This window comes from Tetranychus urticae, chromosome 3, assembly GCF_039701765.1.
Source record: "Tetranychus urticae isolate SD_2017Ah chromosome 3, NJAU_TeUrti_SD_1.0, whole genome shotgun sequence".
NCBI classification, from domain to species: domain Eukaryota; kingdom Metazoa; phylum Arthropoda; class Arachnida; order Trombidiformes; family Tetranychidae; genus Tetranychus; species Tetranychus urticae.
The window spans coordinates 9012769-9035109 of record NC_142960.1 but is presented as its reverse complement, the minus strand read 5'-3'; the positions used below and the strand labels follow the sequence as shown (position 1 = coordinate 9035109).

Here is a 22341-nt window from a genome sequence, read left to right as displayed (position 1 = left end):
ATAAAAATCAAACAATGTATTTATAATCAATTTCAAACATTAGTCTTGAATGGTTCAACTAATAAAAGGATTCCAAGTTGTGACTTACAAGTTTAGATTTAAGAAGCTTTGATGAGAGAAATGCAGTAAATAGAAAATTTTCAACTTGTGTGGTAAACAGTTTTGATATGTTGAGTAATTACGGAAAACAAAATAATAGTGAATTGAATCAAAGATGATCAATGGACCTTTGCTTTATTAGTTTCAAAGAATGGTAACTTTTCAATAGTTACTGTTTGTACCGTTAGAGGAGGTTTAAATTCTCATACACAAATTGTGATGTGAAGGAAAATTTCACTGCTTTTTTATGTGACTTTCATTGTTGATTTTTTATTTACTTTTGTTTATGAAATGATCACAAAATGATCAGTTTCAATTTTAATTGTTTTTTTGTACATTCATCAGGACGGAAATTAGATACAATTGTTTAGGACAAGGACATTTGCTTTCTCTGTTTCCCTGTGTATCTACTCTGCGCACCTAACATTGGAAACAGAATCATATTGGCATTTTATTTCCTTTGGTGTCAATTCTATGATCACCCTGTAACTAGATTGTTTGATTTTACTGGTTTGCAACTCTAATCTAAAGCTGTAACTGGTTTGTTTTTTTCTCACTCTTACTTTCGCTCTCTCTCTATATCTTTCTCTCTTTTCTCATATCTCTTTCTATGTTTTTTTCTTCTTATATTAGTTTTATCGTCATTATCAGTGATATATTGTATGTATTTTACTAGTGTATTAATAATTATTTGCCCAAATGTAACCCATTGTTACACCTAGTTTCTTATTATGGATCAACATCAAATTTTAACCGGAGCTGTCAATGCTGGTGACAACTGTTATTCTGTAGGAAGTGTTGAAGGTGTACCGTTTACTGCTTATTCAGCTGGATGTAATATTGTTATTCTTGCCAGTGATTTCCAGCGAGTTCAAATTATACCAGGAATATTGCATGGTAATGTTCAAGTTGGTTGTATCGATTGCTCTACAGATGTAGGTAAAATTGCTGCTGCCTATGGTAAAAAGGTTTACATCTTTGAACCTACTCCATTATTGGATCAAAACTCAAGCCATAAATTAGATTATCGATGGATACAAACAGCATCATTAGAAACTGATTGTTATGTGTCTGTCATTTCATGGAACCTAGAAGGTAATAAACTTCTCACTGGTGGTACCTGTATTCAAGTTTGGCATCTTATCAACTTTTCTGAGGATGATATTATCAATCATGATGTAAAGCAAAACAAAGGTGACGGTCTTCATATTAATCCAGAAAATATTCAATCCAGTAATAACGAAAATAATAATGGAGATGAACCAGAACAAGTTCGTTGGGATTGTGTTTGGCAGTGTCGAACCTCATCGCCCGTTTGTTTTCTTCGTTTCTCTCCTGACGGATCATTGTTTGTGTCTGCCGGTAAAACAGATAGATTGGTCAAGGTTTGGTATGAAAGTGCAGCCAAGGTTGATTCACTTCATTCCGCATCGGCACCCAATCTAGAATCATTTCAGCGTCGATCATCCCATTTACTTGGGGATATCAACTTTTCCTTCATTTACATTGCCCATCCAAGAGCAATTACTGGAATATCATGGCGTAAAACAAGTAAATACTTATCAAGAGGATCCGTTGCAAATATGCTAGTCACTTCTTGTCGCGATAATATTTGCCGTCTATGGGTACAAACCCTTCTTCCAGATGACGGACTAGTCAATTTTAGCCAAATTGAAACACTTTCTAATCATGCTGTTCCTCGCAATCAGACCCAACGTCACCGTCAAAAACTTCTCCTTCGTTTGAAACACATGAAAGCCTTCAGTCAATTCAAAAAACGTCAAGCAGCCAAACATGATGATGATAATCATCTAAATGAACCTATTCCAACTCTTCCAAGTACCTTCAGTGTTCATGATTTTCATAGTTTCTCTGTTTGTGGAACAGCAATAACCCCTGGTTTTCACTTTCACCTTGCCGCAAGCATAAATGCTGAAACTGATATCCCTTTGGTACCTAGTCTATCACCAAGTGACGCTAATGGATCCTCAGATTCTAAAAATTATCCCAATTTTGTCATTCATTGGTTAAATAATAAAGAGATGGTTTTTACCCGAGCTGCTGAAAAGTTGTTACAAGAAATTAGCACCAAAATCATGCAAACCGAGTCAGTTGCTTCTGGGCAAAGTGAAGGGGAGAGTGATACGGCTGATGTTGAAGCAGATTTTGATCTTGATAATTTAGATAATGATGTTACTATTACAGCAGAACAGAGTAAAAAGTTACGCCATAAATTATGTCGTCAAGTGCAACATAATAAAAACAAACAGAAAAAGTATCATAAAGAAGGCAAAGTTCACGGAACTGGTGAAGAATCTTCATCAGAACATATTGATTCTCAGGCCAGTCGTCAAAGTTGTCATACACTTTCATCATCAACATCTACAGCCATTGATCTAAACAATTTAGCCAATACAACTCCAACATCTTCAATAAGTGACTTATTGGATAGAAGATTTGAAGCCCTTCTTCGAGAATGGCATTCGTTAGCTGATCTCTTATTTAGTATTCATCCAGTCGATGGTAGTTTGTTAGTCTGGCTGGTTCAGTGGTTGGATGAAGCTTGTCCTGGATCATTTCGTCAAGCTCAAGTCAATTTTTCATCTAGAATACCCAATGCTATTCCATTAGGTGATGCAGCTACTATGTCACACAATTTAGCACTCTACTCTCCGTTAACCTATCTCAACCTTAAAGCAACCATGGCCCAATCAGCTTCCGTTATATCTAACCTTGACACCAAAACTTGTTCAGAAGATTTAAATAATCGTAGTGCTCGCTGGAATAAGGTGGAAGTTGAGGATTCTCTTACCCCGACTGCTAGTATGGTCACTAAACATAGCAATGGATCTCTTAATTTATGGTCAATTAGCTTCGCTGAAGTTACTAAATTTACCCAATTAATGAGTATATCACATATTTCACGAGTTTGTGGTCATCGTTTCCGAGTCAATGATATTTCTTGTCACCCTGTTCTACCTCTTCTTCTCACAACATCACATCATAATCTCCCTGGAAGTAACATATCTTTTCCAAAATCTATGAATTCATCTGTTTCGTCGAGCCCATTAGGGACACCATCTTCCAGTAGTTGCTGTCCTCCCTTACAGGTAAGAAAGACAATGATTTACAATTCTCTATTGTCTCTTTTGAAATCTTTTATTTATTCTTGTTTTCCACCCTAGGGTTTACCTAATTCTGGTTTTTGTTCAGAATTAATTCTTTGGAAAGTAGATCCAGTCGGTCCTTTGTCAATGTCAGGAGGTGTTACAGAGTTAGCACGAATAAATTCGTTAGAAACAGCAGCTTTTGCCAATGTTGCATGGCTTCCTACTCTTTTACCCAGTACAACTCTTGGTTCAATTTCTAATTCTCCGAGTGCCTGTTTCATTGCCTCCGATGGTCATCAGTTACGAGTTTATCAAGCAGTCATCGATGCTCGTACTTTACTATCCGAAATATCCCTTTCTCAGCGCTGTTCCCAACAATCAGAGACCCTTAGTCCAAACAGTGAGAATACTGGGTCATCAGACTATTGTGGATACCGTTCAGATCTCCACCATGCTTTCAAAATTGTTAGCCTTCAATCGACCTCTCGTCCTGGCTGTATTTTAGAGCTTGATGCCATCTCTGATGCCACTCATGATTGGCAGTATACTCAATTACTCCATGTTTTTCAAGATCAAATGTTGCGTGGAGAGGAAATGGCTTTCAAATGCTGGAATGAAAAACAAGGACAGGAAAATCTTGGACTTGTCGAACCTAGTCTTGGCGCTGTTGTTGATCTTCGCCATTATTCAGCCTTTAGGGAACCTTTTTTCCTAACTGTTCTTGAAAAGGATCCCGATACTGGAAGATCTGTTCTTCATATGTGGAGATTAGTTATCTCATCTCACTCAACGGCAGACGCTACATCAGATCGTTATTCTTATGTTCCAGATAGTAATTTGGTTCAAGATGATAGTGATATTGACCAATCATCCCGTAGTGGCTCACCAATTACCGATACTGGAGCTGGCGGGCGTCGACATTCCAAAAATCAATCATTCCGTCAAGGTCAATCTTATTCTCCTCTCCAGATACTCACTAGTAAAGTTTGTTCTCAAGTATTACCTATTCCAGAAGGAGTCGAGATTCTTCATGCTACTCCAGCTGCAGGTCATTTAAGTTCATCCAATATTTATCCAGCTTGTTTCGCTCCTTATCTTATTTGTACTGCTTGCTCGGATGGAACTCTTCGTTTTTGGCGATGTCATGTGGACGATAAAAACGAGCATGATGTTAAGTATGAGTGGAAAGAGTGGGAAATGTTGATAAATTCAGAAAGATCAAGTGCCATTGAAGTTCCCGGTTTACCCTTATATGTAAGCTGTGCCTATAGTGGACGAATCGCTTGTGCATTCAAACATGGACAATCGTTTTCTCGGCCAACCAGTCAAGACCCTAATGCACGATTTATTAATATTAACCTTGCCATTTATGAGTGTGAATCAACTGGAGGCTCTGAATGGGTTTTAGAAGATACTATTCATTTGAAAAACATAGCCATTCCTCGAACAGAGTTAAGCCAAGAAATTGATTTGGGACCTTTGATAAACACTGCTATTCGAAATCGAAAAACTCTAGATACTTTAGTCAATCGTTTAGGAGTTTCTGATGAGCACCACGAAACAAATAGAAGTACCAATAATATACAACGATTACTTTCAGTCCCAAGTTACACCACGATGCAATCTTTGAAAAAAATAATTTCCGAACAAGGAAATCAATTTACTTTGACTCAAAAATCAATTGTTCAACTTGATTGGGTTTCAACAGAGGATGGGTCACATATCCTTACGGTTTCAGTTGAAGATAAGATCTCAGTTTTCACTCCTGTATCAACTGACATTGCTCAAGCTAATTTACAAGCCATGAAAACGTCATCTAAAACCGGAGCTGCACCAGCATCTCGAATGTTACTCAAGCAAATGTCTTCTATGGCAATCCCGATGACCCAGGTTGATGACATTAGGTGGATGAAGCTTCGTACAACTCATCTTAAAACAGCAGATGGTCTTCCTCCATTACCAATGCAGATGAGTTGGGTTCGTGATGGTATTCTCGTCGTAGGAATGGACAATGAGATGCATATTTATACCCAATGGAAAAGCCGAGATGACACTTTATCTAAACGACCCGAGATGCTTTCAGAGGTCACCGATTCTAGAGTTCTTACTGAGGAGGGTCTTTTGATCCATGCTCAAGAATCTTCTCACCTTCGCCTTCCTTCGCACACATCATTGGCTCGATCTCCCTCTTCATCGGTTATCAGCGGAGTTTCAGCTGCTTATGAAAGCAGGAAACATCCACAAGTTCCTTCAAAAGCAACTTCAACCTCAACAACAGCAACAATAACTTCTAACAATCAAGATAATAATTCCACGAATAAAGACTCAGTCAAACAAACTGATGAATCAAAAGCTTCATATCTTTCACAATTGCCCGATTTCGGTATTTTTGAAGCTTCTAGACTTGCTTGTCCAGTTTTACCGCAATATCATCCCAAACAGCTAATGGAACTTCTTGCTTTTGGTAAAATATCTCGTGTTCGTGCTATCTTGAGTCACTTGGTCAAATCTCTTTGTTCTATGGATTCACTCAAAAATTATCTCTCTTCAAATCAAGGGTTCAATTATGAGTCAACAGAATCACGTCCAAGATCATGGACTAGATCAAGAACACTTTCCATTGCAGCTCCACCACCAACATCACCAGGCGCTCCATCACCAATGGACGGTCAAGACAGTTATTTCCTTTCAATACCAGAGGAAGTTCAACTTGATTACACTGAGATTACCTCTATTCGACCTTTACCCTTGTTTGCTTTGATCGAAGCGGAATCTGAAGAACCCAAAAGACCAAAAGAAAAGCCAAACTCACCAAAAGATCCGTTGTTTGACTATGAATATGACACTCTATTTAACGCAAATAGTAAATCCCAAATCGATGAAACTCTTGATGAGATGCTCAGTAAATCAGCATTCAACTTTTCCTCAATCAAAGCAAACAAACGCCCTGAAACAACTGATCTGAAAGATTTTAATGCTCATCAAGCACGACTATTAACCAAACTTCTAACCCATTCTCATCTCCCTGGTCTCTCTAGTCTTGATCAAATGCATTTACTTGCCTTAGCTGATGCAGTAGCTTCTTTCAATCCATCTGCAGATTCATCTTCCTCAGATTACTATAGTAGCCATGGTGCTGATGTTCGCGACGGAGCTCCAATATCTGCCGATTCGCTTGATGATTGTGGTCTTCGTTTCCTTTTGGCCATGCGTCAGCACACTTATCTTCTCAGGTGTCTTCCTTATGCTCATCGGAAAATGCTTCAAAAACAAGGTTTATCTTCATCTGATATTGTTTGGGCTTTCCATTCAGAAACTCAAGAAGAGCTTGTTCAACTGGTACCTTCAGTTGCCAAGGGAAGCCCAAAATGGAATGAACTTCGTGAGCTTGGTTGTGGCTGGTGGATTCGAAATAATGCAGTCCTTCGTCGACTTATAGAACAAGTTGCTAAAGCATCTTTCCAAGCTACTCAAGATCCTTTAGATTCTGCCCTATTCTATCTGGCAATGAAAAAGAAATCTCTTGTCTGGGGTCTTTATCGATCAATTGGTGATCGTAAGATGACTGAATTTTTCCAAAATAATTTCAATGAAGATAAGTGGAGACGAGCTGCTTTGAAAAACGCTTATGCTCTTCTAGGTAAACAAAGGTTTAACCATGCTGCTGCATTTTTCCTTTTGGGAGGAGCAATTTGGGATGCAATTGAAGTTTGCTTAAATAAACTGGAAGATATGCAACTTGCCATGACAATTGTTCGTCTCTATGAAGGTGATATAGAAACAGTTCCATCTAATTTAAAACGCATCTTATACCAAGAAGTTCTCGGCTGCGAGGCGGACGGACAAAACTTTGACATTTCTAAAGCTCATCCCGATCCATTCTTAAGAAGCATGAGCTATTGGATGTTACAAGATTATTCCACTTCATTGGTAACTTTATTGGTCCCTGAAGCTGGTGAAAAACATGCAAAATACTCGCCAAATGAGGAAGACAAGACAGAAATAGCAATTGTCCCTTCTGTTTTCAACTTTTATCTTTACCTGAGAAATCAACCTCTCATTATCAGGCGTCATCTTGCTCAAACAATAAAGGACAAAAAATCTGTCCTAACAGATTCAAAAGAAGCACTTCGTGAAACAAGCGAAGCTATTACACCTTTTGAACGACGACTATATTTCATTACAGCTCATCAACATTTTCTTGCTGGTTGTCCTTCACTGGCATTGGAAGTTCTTTCCAGGTTACCTTTAAAAATTGCCAATGAAGATCATGCCAATTTCCTGACTAAAGAAAGATCAATTGACACTACTAGTGATACTCCCGAAGTTATTGCCTCTGGAACTATTACCGATGAAATTTTAGACTCTGGTACATCATTTAAACCATCAACTCAACTTGCTGATACAAGTGATGCCTTTGATTGGGGGGCCCCAGTTTCCGATTTGGGCAAAATATCTACTAATGATTTTCAAATTGACATTACTATTGATTCAGGCACTGATGATGAAGGAGAAGGAGAAGATAATGGACTTGAAATGAAGTTACAAGGTAGTCCAGCTCTTGAAACAAATGATTCAACTAAAAAACCTTTGGAAAATGTTAAACTAGACATAATGGCACAACAATTGAAATTTATTGCCTGTCTAAAAATTTTAATGGAAGAGTTAAGTACTTTAGCCACTGGATTTGAAGTAGACGGAGGTCGCCTTCGTTACCATTTATACATTTGGCTTGAGAAAAGTGTTATGGCTCTTAAAGTTATCTGTAACTACCGTACCTTTTCCATGAGAGGATATGATGGGAAATCTTTTCCAGACAATGATACAAGTCCGGCTCGAGCTAGTTCAATGATCTTAGAAGATATGGATCTTGCGCAATCTGAATTAGCCACTTCTCGTGATGCAGAGTCTACTGGCTTTACCGATCTAAAACCAACTCTTCATGAAGTCTTGCTTGCCGAGAATCTTGACTTTGAGGCCAAACTTCAAAGAGCTTCTCGTCGTAAGGAATGGTTACAAGGAAATGAAGCTCTTCTTCGTACATTATTAAGTTATTGTAGTCTTCATGGTGCTCATGGTGGTGGACTTGCCTCTGTTCGCATGGAATTGATATTATTGCTTCAAGAATTGCAACAAGAACGCAGTCAACATCAGTTGCTCTCACCGCTTCCATTTCCAACAACATTACCACTTTTAGCTGCTTCTGTTGCTTGTCAGAAAACAGTAATTGCTGATCCAATTCGTCATCTTCATTCTGTAACAAATGATATACTTATGGAATTAACAGGCATGAAAGCTCCACCATTAGTTTTACCAATAAGCTATTGTGAGGTTTTTGTTCTCCGTGATCTTGGCCTTTCCCTTTCTGCCTGCGTCTACCAATCCCTTTCGAACAGTGATAACTTAGATCTCAAAAATATGAATATAAAGGAAGATTTATTAGGTGCTTCCGTTGTTTGTGCCAATAGCCATCTTATGGCCGGTAACGTTGCAAAGAAACCATCCAGCAATATTGGTGAAACCAATGAACCTTTGAACATTACAACTCCTCCCAATAAATGGCCAGGAGTACAGAGTCTAAGAGCTTTGTTAGCTCGTGATAAAGATGAAGATTCGCCAAAGTTACACACCCTTTTATGCGAGGCATACGTTGCCATTTACTTGAGTCAATTGGTATTTGCATTGGCTGCCTGCGATTCTCATGTTCTTTATCGGTTAGTTGGCTTGGAGTTTAATGAACAAATTTGGGGTAACTTATTCGGTGGTGGTACTAAAAAGCTTATTCACGTTGTTACTCATTCCAAAGCTGCTACCACACCAACGCCTCAGAATTCAAAAGATGAATCACAAAGCTCGTCAATTGATTTATTTAATACTTTATCACAGCAACGAATGAAGCTTCACATGAAAATCTTGCAGCAACTCAACCAAGATAAATCAACACCGACACCTCCACAAACACCTAACATAATTAAAGAAGATCGTACAACCTATAAGGAACAATTTGTTCCTCCTCAGATGTCGGTTATTTCCTATTTAATGTCTAAACCTAAACTTTCAGATGATTACATTTTAATTGACTATGACTCGAGTGAATCAGTTCAAAGTGAAGATGAAGATATGGAAAGCTTTGATGATTTAGATGACAACATTTTTGGTACCTCAGCTTCGGGTCAAATTTCATCAACTCTGGGTCTTCAAGAGACGGTTCACAACTCAAAGAAACAAGATTTAGAGCAATATGCCTGGTCAATCATGAGGTTTGCAGTAATTAAATTAGCTCGCTATCATTTGGCTCAATTTTTACAAGTTGCCGGTGTTGAGTTGCGAGAATTACCAACAACATCACCTTCAATTCACACTGTTTTCAAAATACTTGCGACTTGGTCAATTTACATGAAAAATTACATGGAAACACTGGAAGGTGCTCCGTCCAACTTTTTACCCAACAACTATGTTGAAACTAATCGTCAACCAGGAGGACCTCCAATTTGGAAATACAAGGTTCTCCTTGAAACCAATAATACACCCTTTAGATCACACAATTCAATTACAAAACCAATGAAACGTTTATGGAATTATTTGGTTCGCCAAGAGCGAGTTCAAGATCTTTTTATTCGTTACATTTTTGGCAGTCATAGACCAGGCAGTGAATATACTGATCACACGGATCATGAAGATGGAAGTCATGATCATCCATCACACAGTGACCCAGTTCGTATTGTTCACAAAGAGCAAGATAACATCAGTGCTTTTTGTTTAAATAATACTCAATCTGGTTACATTGCAATTGCTACTCCCAAAGAAGTCCAAGAGCTTGATATTTCAGTTCTCCTTGAACCTGTTCCATGGCTCGAAGAAGAAGCTGAATTTGACATTTTAAACATGTTAAAGTAAGAAATTAATTCTATGGTTAACCTAATAATTGTGTTTTAAAGATTAATCAGCATATCAGCATGACAAAATGTTCATTTTGCGTGCAAATGAATGTTTTGTCATTGATAATATTCAAAACAAACTAGGCTTATCCTCCTTTTTAATCATCATATTTTTTGTGTTCGAAATTGATGAATAGGGAAAAGCTTTTAGATGAAATGTCATCGATTGGTTAGACCATTCATTGATTAATATCTTTTAATCCATAACTTGCCAGAATTTCCCTCGACCTGAAACATTTGTGTTTCGGTTACGACGGGAAAACACTTTTAATGCCTCATAATTCTCGATGTAACGAGATTCTTACAAGTAATGAGTTTCTTTACTTTATGCACATTTTTTTCACTGTGAGATTAATTTCTTGGTTAATTGGTTATTTCCGATAAAATTAATTGTCTTATTACGCACAACGGCTAATATCTAACCATTCTTTGATTACATAATCATTAATCGAATTACAATTACAATACAGAAAATGGATTAAGAAATTTGAGGTTATCGCATGATCTTTTCGTATTTATTTTATGTCGAAAATGAGCAATTTTTACCAAATTTTACATTTCAATTAAAAACAGGGTTCCAGAATCTCTATCAGCCTCTAATTATCTCGTGGTCCAACATCCAGCTGACCGTCTTTCTTCATCTCCTGGAGGCAAAGCTTTACAATCCCAGCCAATCTCCGTCTCAAGTCAACCTCATCCACCAAAAGGAACAATATTGGTAGGTTTACTAAAACTTATGCTTTATCGGTTTCTCTTATTTCAATTAACAAATCTTAACCAATATCATTGTTAACCCAAAACACTATAAATCTTTTATACGTTTATTATTGCTGCCATTAAAAAATTTAAGGCTAAACATAACTTTCCTGGTAGTAATAACCCACAATTTTGTCAATATGTTATTGAACGAAGTCGACATATTCTGAAACCGGTAAGAAGTTTGTAGATATCAAAATGAGTCTCGAAATTTGCCTCATCAATTTAACCATTTCTTTGGTTTTTTTGAGTTATTTATCTATTATTTTTCATTTTTCACACTATTTTTATTTGATTGATTGCTTGAACAATATTAAATATTTTTTTAATATTTCTAACAATATAACACACTTGGAATTAATTTATTTATCATTGCTTACTTCCAGCTTAAACGTCACAAAACCGAAGGAACAAGACGACTTTGCTCTCACCCAACTTTACCATATTGTAAGCATCTCACATTATTTTATACCTTGATCCATATTTCAAATACAAATTTATTTTCTCTCTTATTTTAGATTTATCTGGATCTCAAGATGGAGCTGTTAATTTATGGGAATGGAAACACCAAAATCCTTTAGCATCTCCTCGTGCACCAGGTACTTTCGCCAAAGTTACCAAGGTTGCTTTCAATCAAATCGGCAATAAATTTGGTGTGACTGATGGTGATGGCTATTTAAGCTTGTGGCAAGTCGCTTTATGCACTTCTACATCTAAACCTTTCTTTGTAAGTATCTTTTTAATTTAAGCACAATTAAACTATTTTATTTGGTTTTTTTAACAATATTTTTTTATTCTCTTTGCTTTATCCAGAGTATGCAAGTTCATTCCAAACATGCTAGTGATTTCACTTTCCTTGGATCATCAAGTTTAATCATAACTGCTGGACAGTCAACCGATCATAAAAATATTTGCATGTGGGACACTCTTTTACCCGCAAAGAAATCACTGGTTAGTTCATTTTCATGTCATGAGCATCATGGTGCCTCAGTGGTCCTTTATGCACCACTCAATCAACTGCTCATCACTGGTGGTAAAAAAGGAGAGGTTTTCATTTTTGACATGAGACAACGAACCCAACGAAACAAATTCCAAGCTCATGATTCAGCCATTAAATGCATGACTCTTGATCCAGGCGAAGAGTTTTTTGTTACTGGCTCTGCTGATGGTGATATTAAGGTTAATATCATTTCAAATATTTTCATTTTGTCCTCTTTTCTATTGAACTTTTTTTCCTTATCATTTAATTTTCCTTCTCTTTCTATCTACAGGTTTGGAGTTTGATTCCTCCCCAATCTGTTGTTTGCTCTTTCCCTGGTGAACATTCACGAAGTACTCTTTTCCGTAACATAGGAATGGGAGTTTCTCATCTTTATGTCAACAATGCAAATCAATTATTTTCATGTGGAGCTGACGGATCACTCAAGATGCGTCAACTTCCAGGCCATAGATGAAGTAAATAGATCAGCTTACTTTAGTTGGCCATTCATCTTAATCAATGAAAAACCTGGGCAATTGTATTATAGTGTTTTGATCCAATTTTTGTTTGTTAAACCTGATTGATTCATAAATTAACTGATTTTTCTTTTCATTGACAACCAAATCTTGTCTAGAACCATAAAACTCCCCTCATACACCACTAATGTATAAGAATTGCACAAAATCTTAAAACGAAACTCTTTTTTTCTCTTGTTTTTTCTCAATGATTTAACAAATGGTTTATACAATTTACAGCTCTCCATTTTTTTAATTTCAGTTTCAAAGAGTGCAATAATAGGAATTATTGTGATATGTTCCTTACCCTCTTTTTTTCTGGGTGAAATATCCTCCTCCTTTTAATTCATATTCATATAATCCTATTTGTCCTTAATCACCTTTTGATTTCTTGCCGTGATGATAACATTGAAAAATTGTCAGTTTAAACAAGTAAACTACAAAACTAAACCCTTTCCAAATCAAGATTAATCTATTATTAAATCAAGTTTTTTTTCTCCCTGAAAAACTGAAGTATTAAAAAGAGATCTTCAGATTGTTCAAATACGTTTCTTTTTATTGATCAAATCTCACTTTGTAAATAAAACTGATAAAAATTCAATCCAAATTGTTTTGACCGTGTTGTAAAGTTCATTGCTCCAATAGTTCCTTGATCAAATCTGGGTCCGTTAGATTGTCCTCTGCCAATCGCATATTGAGCTGAAATTAAATAAAAAATTATCAGTTAAATTATTGCTATGCTAGTTATATTATTAGATATTAATTGAACGCTTCTTGGTAAAAGTAAAGTAATTCAATGTGAATTTAGCTAGAAGATACTGATTCAATTTTTTTCTTTGCTATTTAAACATTTATAAGGCAGTTTATATCTTTATTAAATTGATTCATGGTTTGTATCAATTTATATGCAACAAATTTCCTATTACTTGTATATTATACCTGGTGAGACGTGAGATTCATTTATAAATAGGCTTACCTGGCCATGTAACATCAAAGTTGGAACACATTTCAATTGTATGTCTTTATGAGTTCGATAATAATTTTGTAAATTTTTATGCTCATCACGAGGAATCTCTATAGTAATAAGAGCAACATTATCCGCGCCACCATGAGACTTTTCATAGTCTTGTATACATTGACTAATCACTGGCTCAGCCTTATCACAATCTGGACACCAACTCTTACCAGAAGCATCTCTTTTACCAGTAAATAGAAGCCATATTTTTTCACAATCGGAAGCAGTTTGAATGGCTTTCAACATTTGCTCATGGTCTGAAACTGTAGTTTTTTTCATGACTTGATTCACAATAAGTGTAGACACAAAATTCACAAAAAAAAACTAGTTCTTTAGTTACACACTGAATAAAAAATTAAACACAATCAGAAAGGACAACTGAAATAAGCAGAGAACTAAATAAAGTGGCAATGTCTAATGAAATAACAAATAGCATGAGAAATGATAACCAGACTTGTTGATGTTTTTAATGGGCGTACCTTTCAATTTGGTAATATAAAAATTGTAATAAATTCACTTGTTTTTTATCAAAAAATTATTTAATTAACAACACATAGTTACGGTATTTGGGACCGAAAAAATTTTTAAACAAGGATATTTTAATATTCACATCTGTTGATTGAAAGAAAAGACTTGAGACTTGGTTTGCTGTCAGTGTCAACTCTTACTCACATAGCCAAATCTTCCATTGAGCAATCTAAGTTTTTAACCAAATCATTTGTTTTTCATTATAAAACGTGTTTGATTTTGTTTTTTATTTACAATTTTCAATACTGAGCTTTCCGTGCATTTTACTCTCGTGAATTTTTCTCGTTAATGTGGCCATTCACATTTATAAGGATTTGAAGGTGGAACTGGAAGACATTTGTTATACTCTTCGCAGCCTTGAGGTGACCAGTGCATAACTGAATTGTCACACCAATTGAGGACTGGTTCACCTGGAATTAATGTATCTGAATGATTTTGGTAAAGTTGGAAAAAGGTTGGAATAATCGTCTTATACTCTGCTGAATTAACTGGTATAACATAGTGTTCACTTGGATCACGACCCAAATGGAATAACCGTGGAGATGATGTATAATTTGAAGGTGTATGAGTTGTGATACCTTGGACAAACGAACCAGGACAAAAGTCAATTCCAGTTTTAAATTGGGCCCATGAGTTGGTCCAAGTCCAGAAATGCGCTTTATACAAACCATATCGTATTGCCATGAGCCTATTGCCTCGATAAAAGTAAATTGGCCTATCCGGAGCAGAATTAAGCTGTGAATCAGTTTGGGAAAGCCAGAACGGTGCTAAGCTAGAGCCATCAAAGTCTCTATCCGTTGGTAGCGGAACCTCGGCTAAATCAAGTAATGTTGGAAATAAATCAACAAATGAAGCTGCCTTGTGAAACTTGCTGCCAGACTTAATCTTTCCAGGCCACCAAGCAATACCTGGAACCCGAAAGCCACCTTCAAAAGTAGTCTGTTTGCCGCAAAGGAAAGGTCCAGAAGAGCCAGCATCATTTTTGGAAACCAAAGCGGCTCCATTATCAGAGGTGAAAAAGATCAACGTGTTATTAGCTGTTCTTGGATTAGATTGAATTAATTGAACTATCTGACCAACTGCGGAATCCAGTTCAACCAAGGCATCACCATAAGGTGATCCTCGACGAGATGAATTGATAAACTTCTCGGAACGATAGGAAGGAGCGTGTGTAGCATCGGGTGACCAGAGGAGGAAAAATGGTCTATTATTGGAATCAATATTCGATTGAATATATTCTAATGCCTTTCGAGTATAAATTTGAGTCAAATTGGATGTAAAAGTTGCTTTATTGATGGCAAAGTCTTCAAAAAGACGTCCAACCATGTTATTGTTTTCAAAGATGGGAATATTGGGACGAGCTTTATTATCATAGGGACCAAAGTGACAATTGGTTGAGCCCCAGAACATATCAAAACCGTGTTTTAAAGGCATATATCGTGGTCTATGACCAAGATGCCATTTACCAATAAGAGCTGAATGATAATGTGATACAAATGACAATAGCTCAGGAAGAGTGAGCTCATAATCACTGATACCACCAACAATTTCCTGAGGTGTATAAGAGTTACGTCCATCAACATTGTCGGTGTAAAAGCCGTTTCGGATGGGTAAACGACCTGTGAGAAGTGAGGCTCGTGAAGGGGAACACAATGGCGATGAGGAATAAAAGTTGGTCAATAACATTCCTTGTGATGCTAAAGTATCTAGATTAGGAGTATCATAATTTGGATCACCATTGATTCCTAAATCACCAAAACCCATGTCATCCATAAGCATGACAATAATATTGGGCGGTGAGGGGAAAGCAGAAGATGATGATAATGAGAGGCTTGCATGGTGAACATGAACTCGATGATCAACTTGGTGTTGATGTTGATTATGATAGTAAGTTGAGTGATTAGATGATGATGATGGGTGAGGTTGACAGAAAGTGAAAGTTATCAAAAAAAGGAACCAAGGTTGTTGCACAGCAAACAACATAATAAACACATTAAATTTTCCTGTTTACTTGGACAAGCCAAATTAAATTTTGATTAAAAGTATTTTTGTCTCGATCTCTTTTTGCCTCAACCGACGATGATCAAAGTCAAATTATTTAAACTGAAAGACACAAGTTAATCAAATCAATGACCAAACTGACAGCAGAAGACAATCAATCAAGCCAGTGGTGAAAGTAATGCATAAGCTGTTTCAACAAAATATCTTTATCTTACAATGTTAGTGGATGTACCTTTTTCAAGAGGATGATAAGTAACTAGAAGACCATGTTGAAGCAGAAATACAGATGTAAAGATGATGAGTGAAATGAGAAAGATGATAATCATTTGAAACAGGAAATTAATTGACAAGTATCAATAGGAAAGCGAAAATAATCAATTTATCTGGCCTATTCAATTGATAATAAGTTGACTTACTTCTCCTTCCTAACCCATCTGATTGAACCGTGGTTAATTTGTAAAATAAACTGAACCAGCCTTTCATTGTAAATAATGATTATCAACTGAAAACTGAAATCCGAATCTGGATGTTCACCCAATTTCGGGTTCTTAGGATAGTCTTGAATTTAAATGGGTTAACTCTGGTCAGTCCTTCAAAGCACGTTTGGGGGATAATCAAATTGAGTTGAATTGATAATGATTGTTAATGTGTTTAATTGTTAGTCTATTATAGCTTTCTTGGAGGAAAGAAAAGGCAAAGTCTTGAATGAGTGTGAATTAGGTTTAGTTGTGATCAAAGATTTTAGGTTACAAAGTGTTTCAACAATTAGTTAATCGTTATGATAATGATATACATTATATGATGTATTTTTAATAATAATTATCAATTTTTATTATAAGTATTCACAATTTCAGTTTGATGTGCTTGAGTCAATTTGAAATCGTCTTCTTCCTGTGTTTCTTCATCAATCTGGATCTGGTTTAATCAATTGCAAAAACGATAGGTTCATGATTATGATGGGTGTAAAGATGAAGATGATTTATACAATATTTTATGTGTTGATGTATACATTATAATTTGATAAGTGCCGGTAAATTGTTTGTTTACTATAACCAAATTTGTATTTGTATCTATGTTTATATCCCTGAAGATTACGGGCTTTTTTGGTTCAATTATCTTTCTGTCAGAGTTGTCGATAATTAAAATTGTAAATTTTGTAAGTTTACCAATTTATTCAAGCTCAAAGAGTTAATTAAACTAATGGCAGTTATTGTTTGTTTCAAAATCATAGTCCAATCTTTCCCAACCAACAACTGTAAGTGCAATCATGTAAAAAATAAGTTAAACTGGTCGAGATTTTTGTGTTATATTTGTTTTGATTTTTAATAATCACAGAAATGCTAAAAGTAAAATTAGATTTAAAACCAAAAACAAATCTGATGTTTATCACTATTCTTGAGTAAGTAATATCATTGCAAGTCCAGATTATTCAGGAAACAATTGAAATTGAAGCATCTTCAGGTGATCAATTGAAAAGTAAATCCAACCTTAAGAATAAAAGGAGAAAATGGAACAAAAATGGTCATTATCATCTAAATAAGTCAATCTTGCTTCTCTTGATCACTAATTAACGATTCAACTAACTATTCTGATCATGTAAAAGATGATATAAAGATAGTTTTAAATTAAAGATGGAAAGAAGACAAGTTTGTTTGCTTATTTATCATTTGATTTGTTTTAGGCGTGAATAAAGGCCAAGAACAAGTTTAAAATTTAATTTCCAAATTATGATGATGGTGATGCTAATGATGACAATAGTAATCTAATTGTAAATGATTGACAGTCTCTTGGTTGAATAAGCAAACAAACAGTTGCAAAAGGAAAGACATGGAAGGCAAAGTAATCCTATTTGACGAGTTGGCCACAATTAAACGCAAATGAATCCACTAAAAAAATGAACATACAAATGAATAGACCAGAATAAAGATAATTATTAATTAATAGAAATCATTTAATTTTAATCCTCATTCTTAAACTATCCCAAAACCATTTGTTAAAAACATAAGTCTGAAAATACAACACAAAACCCAGAAAAAAAGCAAAACAAAACATGACATAAAACCCAAATACATCAACAGAGGGAGTAAGGGAGCAAAAAAAGAGGGAAATTCAATTTTGATCTATTTAGTCTCTTAACCAGATTGACCAATTTTTGGGTTACAGTTTGAAATGAAAAACAAAACATTATCTGGTTAAATTTGGCAAGAGTATACATTGAATGGTTAATGACAATAAAACATAATTGCAATTTAGATTGTAAATTGAAAAGAATGGGTTAAAGCAAGAAGAAACAAAGCAAAACAGAAAAGACGAAACCAGGATTAACATTAGCTGGTTAAAAACAAAACATAAATGACCATCAATGATTACAATTTGATTTTATCAGCGTTTATAAGAGTTAATAATAAAAATTAATTAATCTGTGGCACCATTGATAAAATTAAAGTTACTTTTAAGCAAATAATCAAGTTTAGGTTTTGTTATAAAAAGAAATGAATGAAGAAAAGAAAAGGAAAAAATGTCATTTTTGTTGGTAATTTAAAAATAAGGATCAACATAATGATTGTAAAATAATTTTGTAAAACATTAGACAATTAGTTAATTAATGATAAAAATAAAAGGTAAACAAGGTTAAATGAAAATTGGGTTGAGTTTTGGTTTGTTGATTTGTTTTGTTGTCTTACAGTCAGGTAAGTTAACAAATAAAAAGCTGTCAAGTTCATTTATTTGTATACATATGTATAGATGTATTGAATTATATTATCAGGCAAACAGGGAGAAAATGAATTATTGTTATTATAATTATTACTAATATTATTATTATCATCATTATATTATTATTACAATCAGTATTATAAGCAGTAAATGGTTTGTTTTGTTTTGCAAATAAGAAAGAACACAATTAAACACACAAACTTGACACACAGTCACAGAGAGTTGGTTGATTGTAATGATTGACAATGATTTTGAACAAAAAAGAGGTGAGAGAAAAGTGTTTCTTCTTGATTACAATTAGCTCGATTTTTTCAATAATAATTAAAGCCTTTCATCGCGATTTAGAGATGAACAAGTCCAGGTTGACACACTGCCTCTTTGGTTTATCATCTTGAGCTTTTAATATTGTAGCAATCATTTTCATCATAATAGCTTCATTGATTATCAACAATTTAGACTGTTAAATGCAAGTTGAATGTAAATTGAATGATCAACATTCAGGAGGAGCAAAAAAAATCGGGTAAGAATTGAACAGCAAATTTGGTTCTTTTTTTCTTGTACCAATAACAATGCTGTTGACGATGAAGATGAAGATGATGGTAATGATAATGAAGAGTGGAAGAGACTGTGTTGGATGATTTGCTCATTTGTGTTTTATCATCAAAAAAAGGGATTTGAGACACTCATTTATGTACATGATTAGTCTAGTCACTTGCTCTAGTCAAACCTAGAAACTTCACTGGATTGGGTTGAAAGGCTGTAAACTACCGTCTAAAGATTGGGTTTTTAAGGTTATCAAAATGTTAACCTTTTTTGTGTAAATAATTATTGTAATGATATTGATGAGCTGAAAGAAGCCGTAAATCAATTGATTTACTGTATTGCTTATTAATGCAATCCTTGTCTTTATACATTAAGGTAAGCCTCAAGTTTTTAACAGATGCAAAGTGATATCATCATCATAATCATCATAATCATCATGATCAACATTATTATTACTAATGGCATTATCAAATGTTAAGAGTTGAAGAGTTGAAGGCGCATTTAACATTGGGAATCGGTGATATAATTGGTGTTCAGTGATATGGTTTTTGATATGAACTTGATTGGTGAATCCTTGATTGGGTGTTTTTTGTTTCAATTTCATGGTAATTTTTCGTGTTTCATTTTTCTTCTTTGTCTCGCAAGGTGAGCAAAAGGCGATTGTGTGTGTGTGTGTGTTTTGTGTGTTTCAATAGTGGATATGAATATTTCTGATGAAGGATGAACGTTGATCCGATAAGGATTGATATTCAGCTTGTTTCATAGTTTTTTTGTTTTGTCACAGTTTGTTCAAGATGATGTCTTTTGATGGATTAATATATTATTATACATTGACAAATGGTTTCAGCCATTGATGATAATGATGAGTTTTGTGAGTTTAGCTTTTTTCAGTGTTTTTACTTGATGCGTTAAAGTTTATACCATTTGAAGAGGTTAGAGTAAAAATGAAACAACATGATATGTTGATGAGGAAGCACGCTGGAACCAGGTAAAATGGTCAAAAATAGAAACCACAAAAGGGAAAAGAAAAGAAGAAAAGTGTTTTTTCTCTCTCAGCCAAATTGAGTTTTCACATTAAATTGGTCAACACAGTCAACAGTAATTGCTGTTCAATATCACTAATCATCAGTCGATAAAACGTCCAAGTCAGTGGTTTAACAGCAACACCAGATAACGTCCGAGTCTTGGCTTTGCTTTGTTACTTGTTATCATTTTACTTCAGCAAAAAACGAAACCAAAACCCAAATTTGGTTAAATAATTTGATCCTGTTAGTTGTGATTTGTGCTATTAGGTGAGTTTTAATGCTTGTCTTGAATAACAATCTAATTCAATCCTTGAATCTGATTAATCCCAGGGTTATCCTAATATGCTATGATGATAATAATAATAACAATGATAATAGTAATAATAATATATCTAATTGTGTGTGTTTTGTGAATCAATTATTATTGATAATCATCAATCAATTGCGATCATTATCAATATATAAAATCAGTAGAGACACCAAAATGCGCTTTCGTGTTAACTTATGTTTTTTGTTTCGTATAATTTTTTTTCTCAACAATTCACAAATAGATGATCAACTTGAGTTTGATGATTTTAATGGCTGATGGTTAGCGGAGATGAATTTAGATGATTGTGCTGGATGATGGTTGATGATTCAAGGTGACCAGAGATGATTCAAGACGAGGAAGAAGAAGAAGAAGAAAAAGCTTCTCTCTTTGCTGGATATTTTACTCTATACTTGATCGAGTTCAACTGCCGAGTTTTGTCTTTAGTTTATTATCATTATTATTATTTACGGTGATGATCAAGTTAATGTGTTAATGTGTCATTTTTGCCATTCTTGTGATTCCCAGTCAAAGATGTGAGGTGTGTGAGTGTGTCAGGTGAAGATATATATGGATACATGGATGTGCTTCAGTAGCATTTAAAGTGTATTTTTTGTTGAATTATGATGAAGTTTGGAAAAAAGTGGCTTCTCTTGAGAGTCCATTTTTTGTCGCTCTTTCCTTGATGAAACATTATTTAAGACAATTATTTAGCAGTATTGGTTATTATTATATTTCCGTTTCGGGATTATTTGATAATGCATTTTGATTTAATGGCCGTGAACCACCTCGAGTCGGCGAAACCATTGATAACTTTCTTGGGCCTAAAAGAAGGTGAAAAAAGATGAGAAAAGAAAACGATGAAAAAAAAGTAAATTTCCATTAATTTCAACTCTGATTAACATGAAAATTTATTAATTTCTATCATGAAACTCTATCATGTTTTCGAGTTTTACTGATGTTTTGATCGGACTAAGGAAATAGCCTTTGGTCTTTGACTTTATTCAGTTACTGTTACCAGTTTAAACAATTAAACAATCATTTGAACCATGCAAAGGTTTTGCATAAACTAATAAGCACATCTTTGAAACAAATAATTTACTAACTAATGTAACAACTAAATTTAATCTAATTTAATAGCACTTAGAACAATTAAAAAATGGAAAAATTACAAAACAAAAGTTACAGTAAATCTGCTTTTATCAACATTGATTGTTCATTGACAATTAAGACTTTACTGTTGAACAGCATTATTGAGAACAAGTTTGATAACTAAATCAATGTTAATAGATTGAATTACAAGAGTAAATTTAACTTGTTTTTGTTTTGTAACATTGTTAGTTAATGAAATTATTGTTAGATTAATTGTTAATTAATATCTAAATGTAAACTAATTCGTGCATCAACAAATTGTTAGGAATTGAAACAATGATTGATCTATTATTAGATTGAGCAAGGTTTGAAAGGTTAATTGGTGAAAAGACGAAGGCTTTTTGATCAACTGAAAATTGAAAAGCAACATTTACGATTGATCATCTAAATGACCATCATTGACCGTTCAAGACATTTACTTTGGATTAACCTTTTTGCTTTAAATTGTTACAAAAGACATTTTCATTTAATAAATGAGAAAAGATGAAAAATGAAAACAAAGTTGCAAGATAATGATCCTGATTGAGTTAAGCCTTACAACCCAAACGATTGCTCTTGACGGACAACATTTTACTCTTAATGTTGGGTCAAAATCACTAATCAATGTTAAACGATTTATCAGATGAAAATATACTTTTCTTGCTCACGATCAAATTAG

At 34.6% G+C, this 22341-nt stretch overlaps 4 protein-coding genes across 8 annotated transcripts in view; 1 reads left to right on the top strand and 3 right to left on the bottom strand.

The window, feature by feature from the left end:
• Window positions 1–340: 340 nt before the first annotated feature.
• Window positions 341–12941, top strand: Rbcn-3A (rabconnectin-3 alpha). 2 transcript variants are annotated; one of them, XM_015937183.3, is made up of 9 exons: window positions 341–639; window positions 733–3209; window positions 3285–10102; window positions 10721–10865; window positions 10998–11078; window positions 11290–11350; window positions 11422–11630; window positions 11717–12082; window positions 12175–12941. In XM_015937183.3, the coding sequence occupies exons 2-9, from the start codon at window positions 831–833 to the stop codon at window positions 12355–12357; spliced, it is 10242 nt and encodes a 3413-aa protein (XP_015792669.2). In that variant the 5' UTR covers window positions 341–639; window positions 733–830; the 3' UTR covers window positions 12358–12941. The 2 variants fall into 2 exon arrangements, with proteins under 2 accessions (XP_015792669.2, XP_015792670.2); XM_015937184.3 differs by lacking the exon at window positions 10998–11078.
• LOC107369367 (thioredoxin domain-containing protein 17) lies at window positions 12933–13822 on the bottom strand. Its single transcript, XM_015937333.3, has 2 exons — window positions 13374–13822; window positions 12933–13096 (listed from the first exon to the last, which is right to left on the bottom strand). The coding sequence occupies exons 1-2, from the start codon at window positions 13689–13691 to the stop codon at window positions 13028–13030; spliced, it is 387 nt and encodes a 128-aa protein (XP_015792819.1). The 5' UTR covers window positions 13692–13822; the 3' UTR covers window positions 12933–13027.
• Window positions 13823–13942: 120 nt separating this feature from the next.
• LOC107369286 (N-acetylgalactosamine-6-sulfatase-like) lies at window positions 13943–17160 on the bottom strand. Its single transcript, XM_015937244.3, has one exon. It carries the CDS (start codon window positions 15921–15923, stop codon window positions 14226–14228), a length of 1698 nt encoding a protein of 565 aa, XP_015792730.2. The 5' UTR covers window positions 15924–17160; the 3' UTR covers window positions 13943–14225.
• A 711-nt stretch (window positions 17161–17871) lies between these two features.
• The window catches only part of LOC107369287 (excitatory amino acid transporter), a 47584-nt gene continuing 43114 nt past the window's right edge, over window positions 17872–22341 (bottom strand). For 3 of the 4 annotated variants that reach the window (XR_001570278.3, XR_016199761.1, XM_015937246.3), the window contains one exon: window positions 17872–21355. Coding sequence is in view for 1 of the 4 variants with exons in the window: in XM_015937246.3 (XP_015792732.1) it covers window positions 21261–21355 (95 nt within the window). In the remaining 3 variants the exon portion in view is untranslated. The remainder of the gene's footprint in view (window positions 21356–22341) is intronic. The other variant, XR_001570277.3, reaches the window with a different exon arrangement.

Excerpts from the sequence above, each read along its gene's own strand:
- Rbcn-3A (XM_015937183.3), top strand. The coding sequence starts at position 831 with ATGGATCAACATCAAATTTTAACCGGAGCTGTCAATGCTGGTGACAAC. Across the intron at positions 3,210-3,284 it reads GTTGCTGTCCTCCCTTACAG|GGTTTACCTAATTCTGGTTT; the intron begins GTAAGAAAGACA and ends TTTCCACCCTAG. Across the intron at positions 10,866-10,997 it reads CACCAAAAGGAACAATATTG|GCTAAACATAACTTTCCTGG; the intron begins GTAGGTTTACTA and ends AAAAAATTTAAG.
- LOC107369367 (XM_015937333.3), bottom strand. The coding sequence starts at position 13,691 with ATGAAAAAAACTACAGTTTCAGACCATGAGCAAATGTTGAAAGCCATT. Across the intron at positions 13,097-13,373 it reads CTTTGATGTTACATGGCCAG|CTCAATATGCGATTGGCAGA; the intron begins GTAAGCCTATTT and ends ATTTAATTTCAG.
- LOC107369286 (XM_015937244.3), bottom strand. The coding sequence starts at position 15,923 with ATGTTGTTTGCTGTGCAACAACCTTGGTTCCTTTTTTTGATAACTTTC.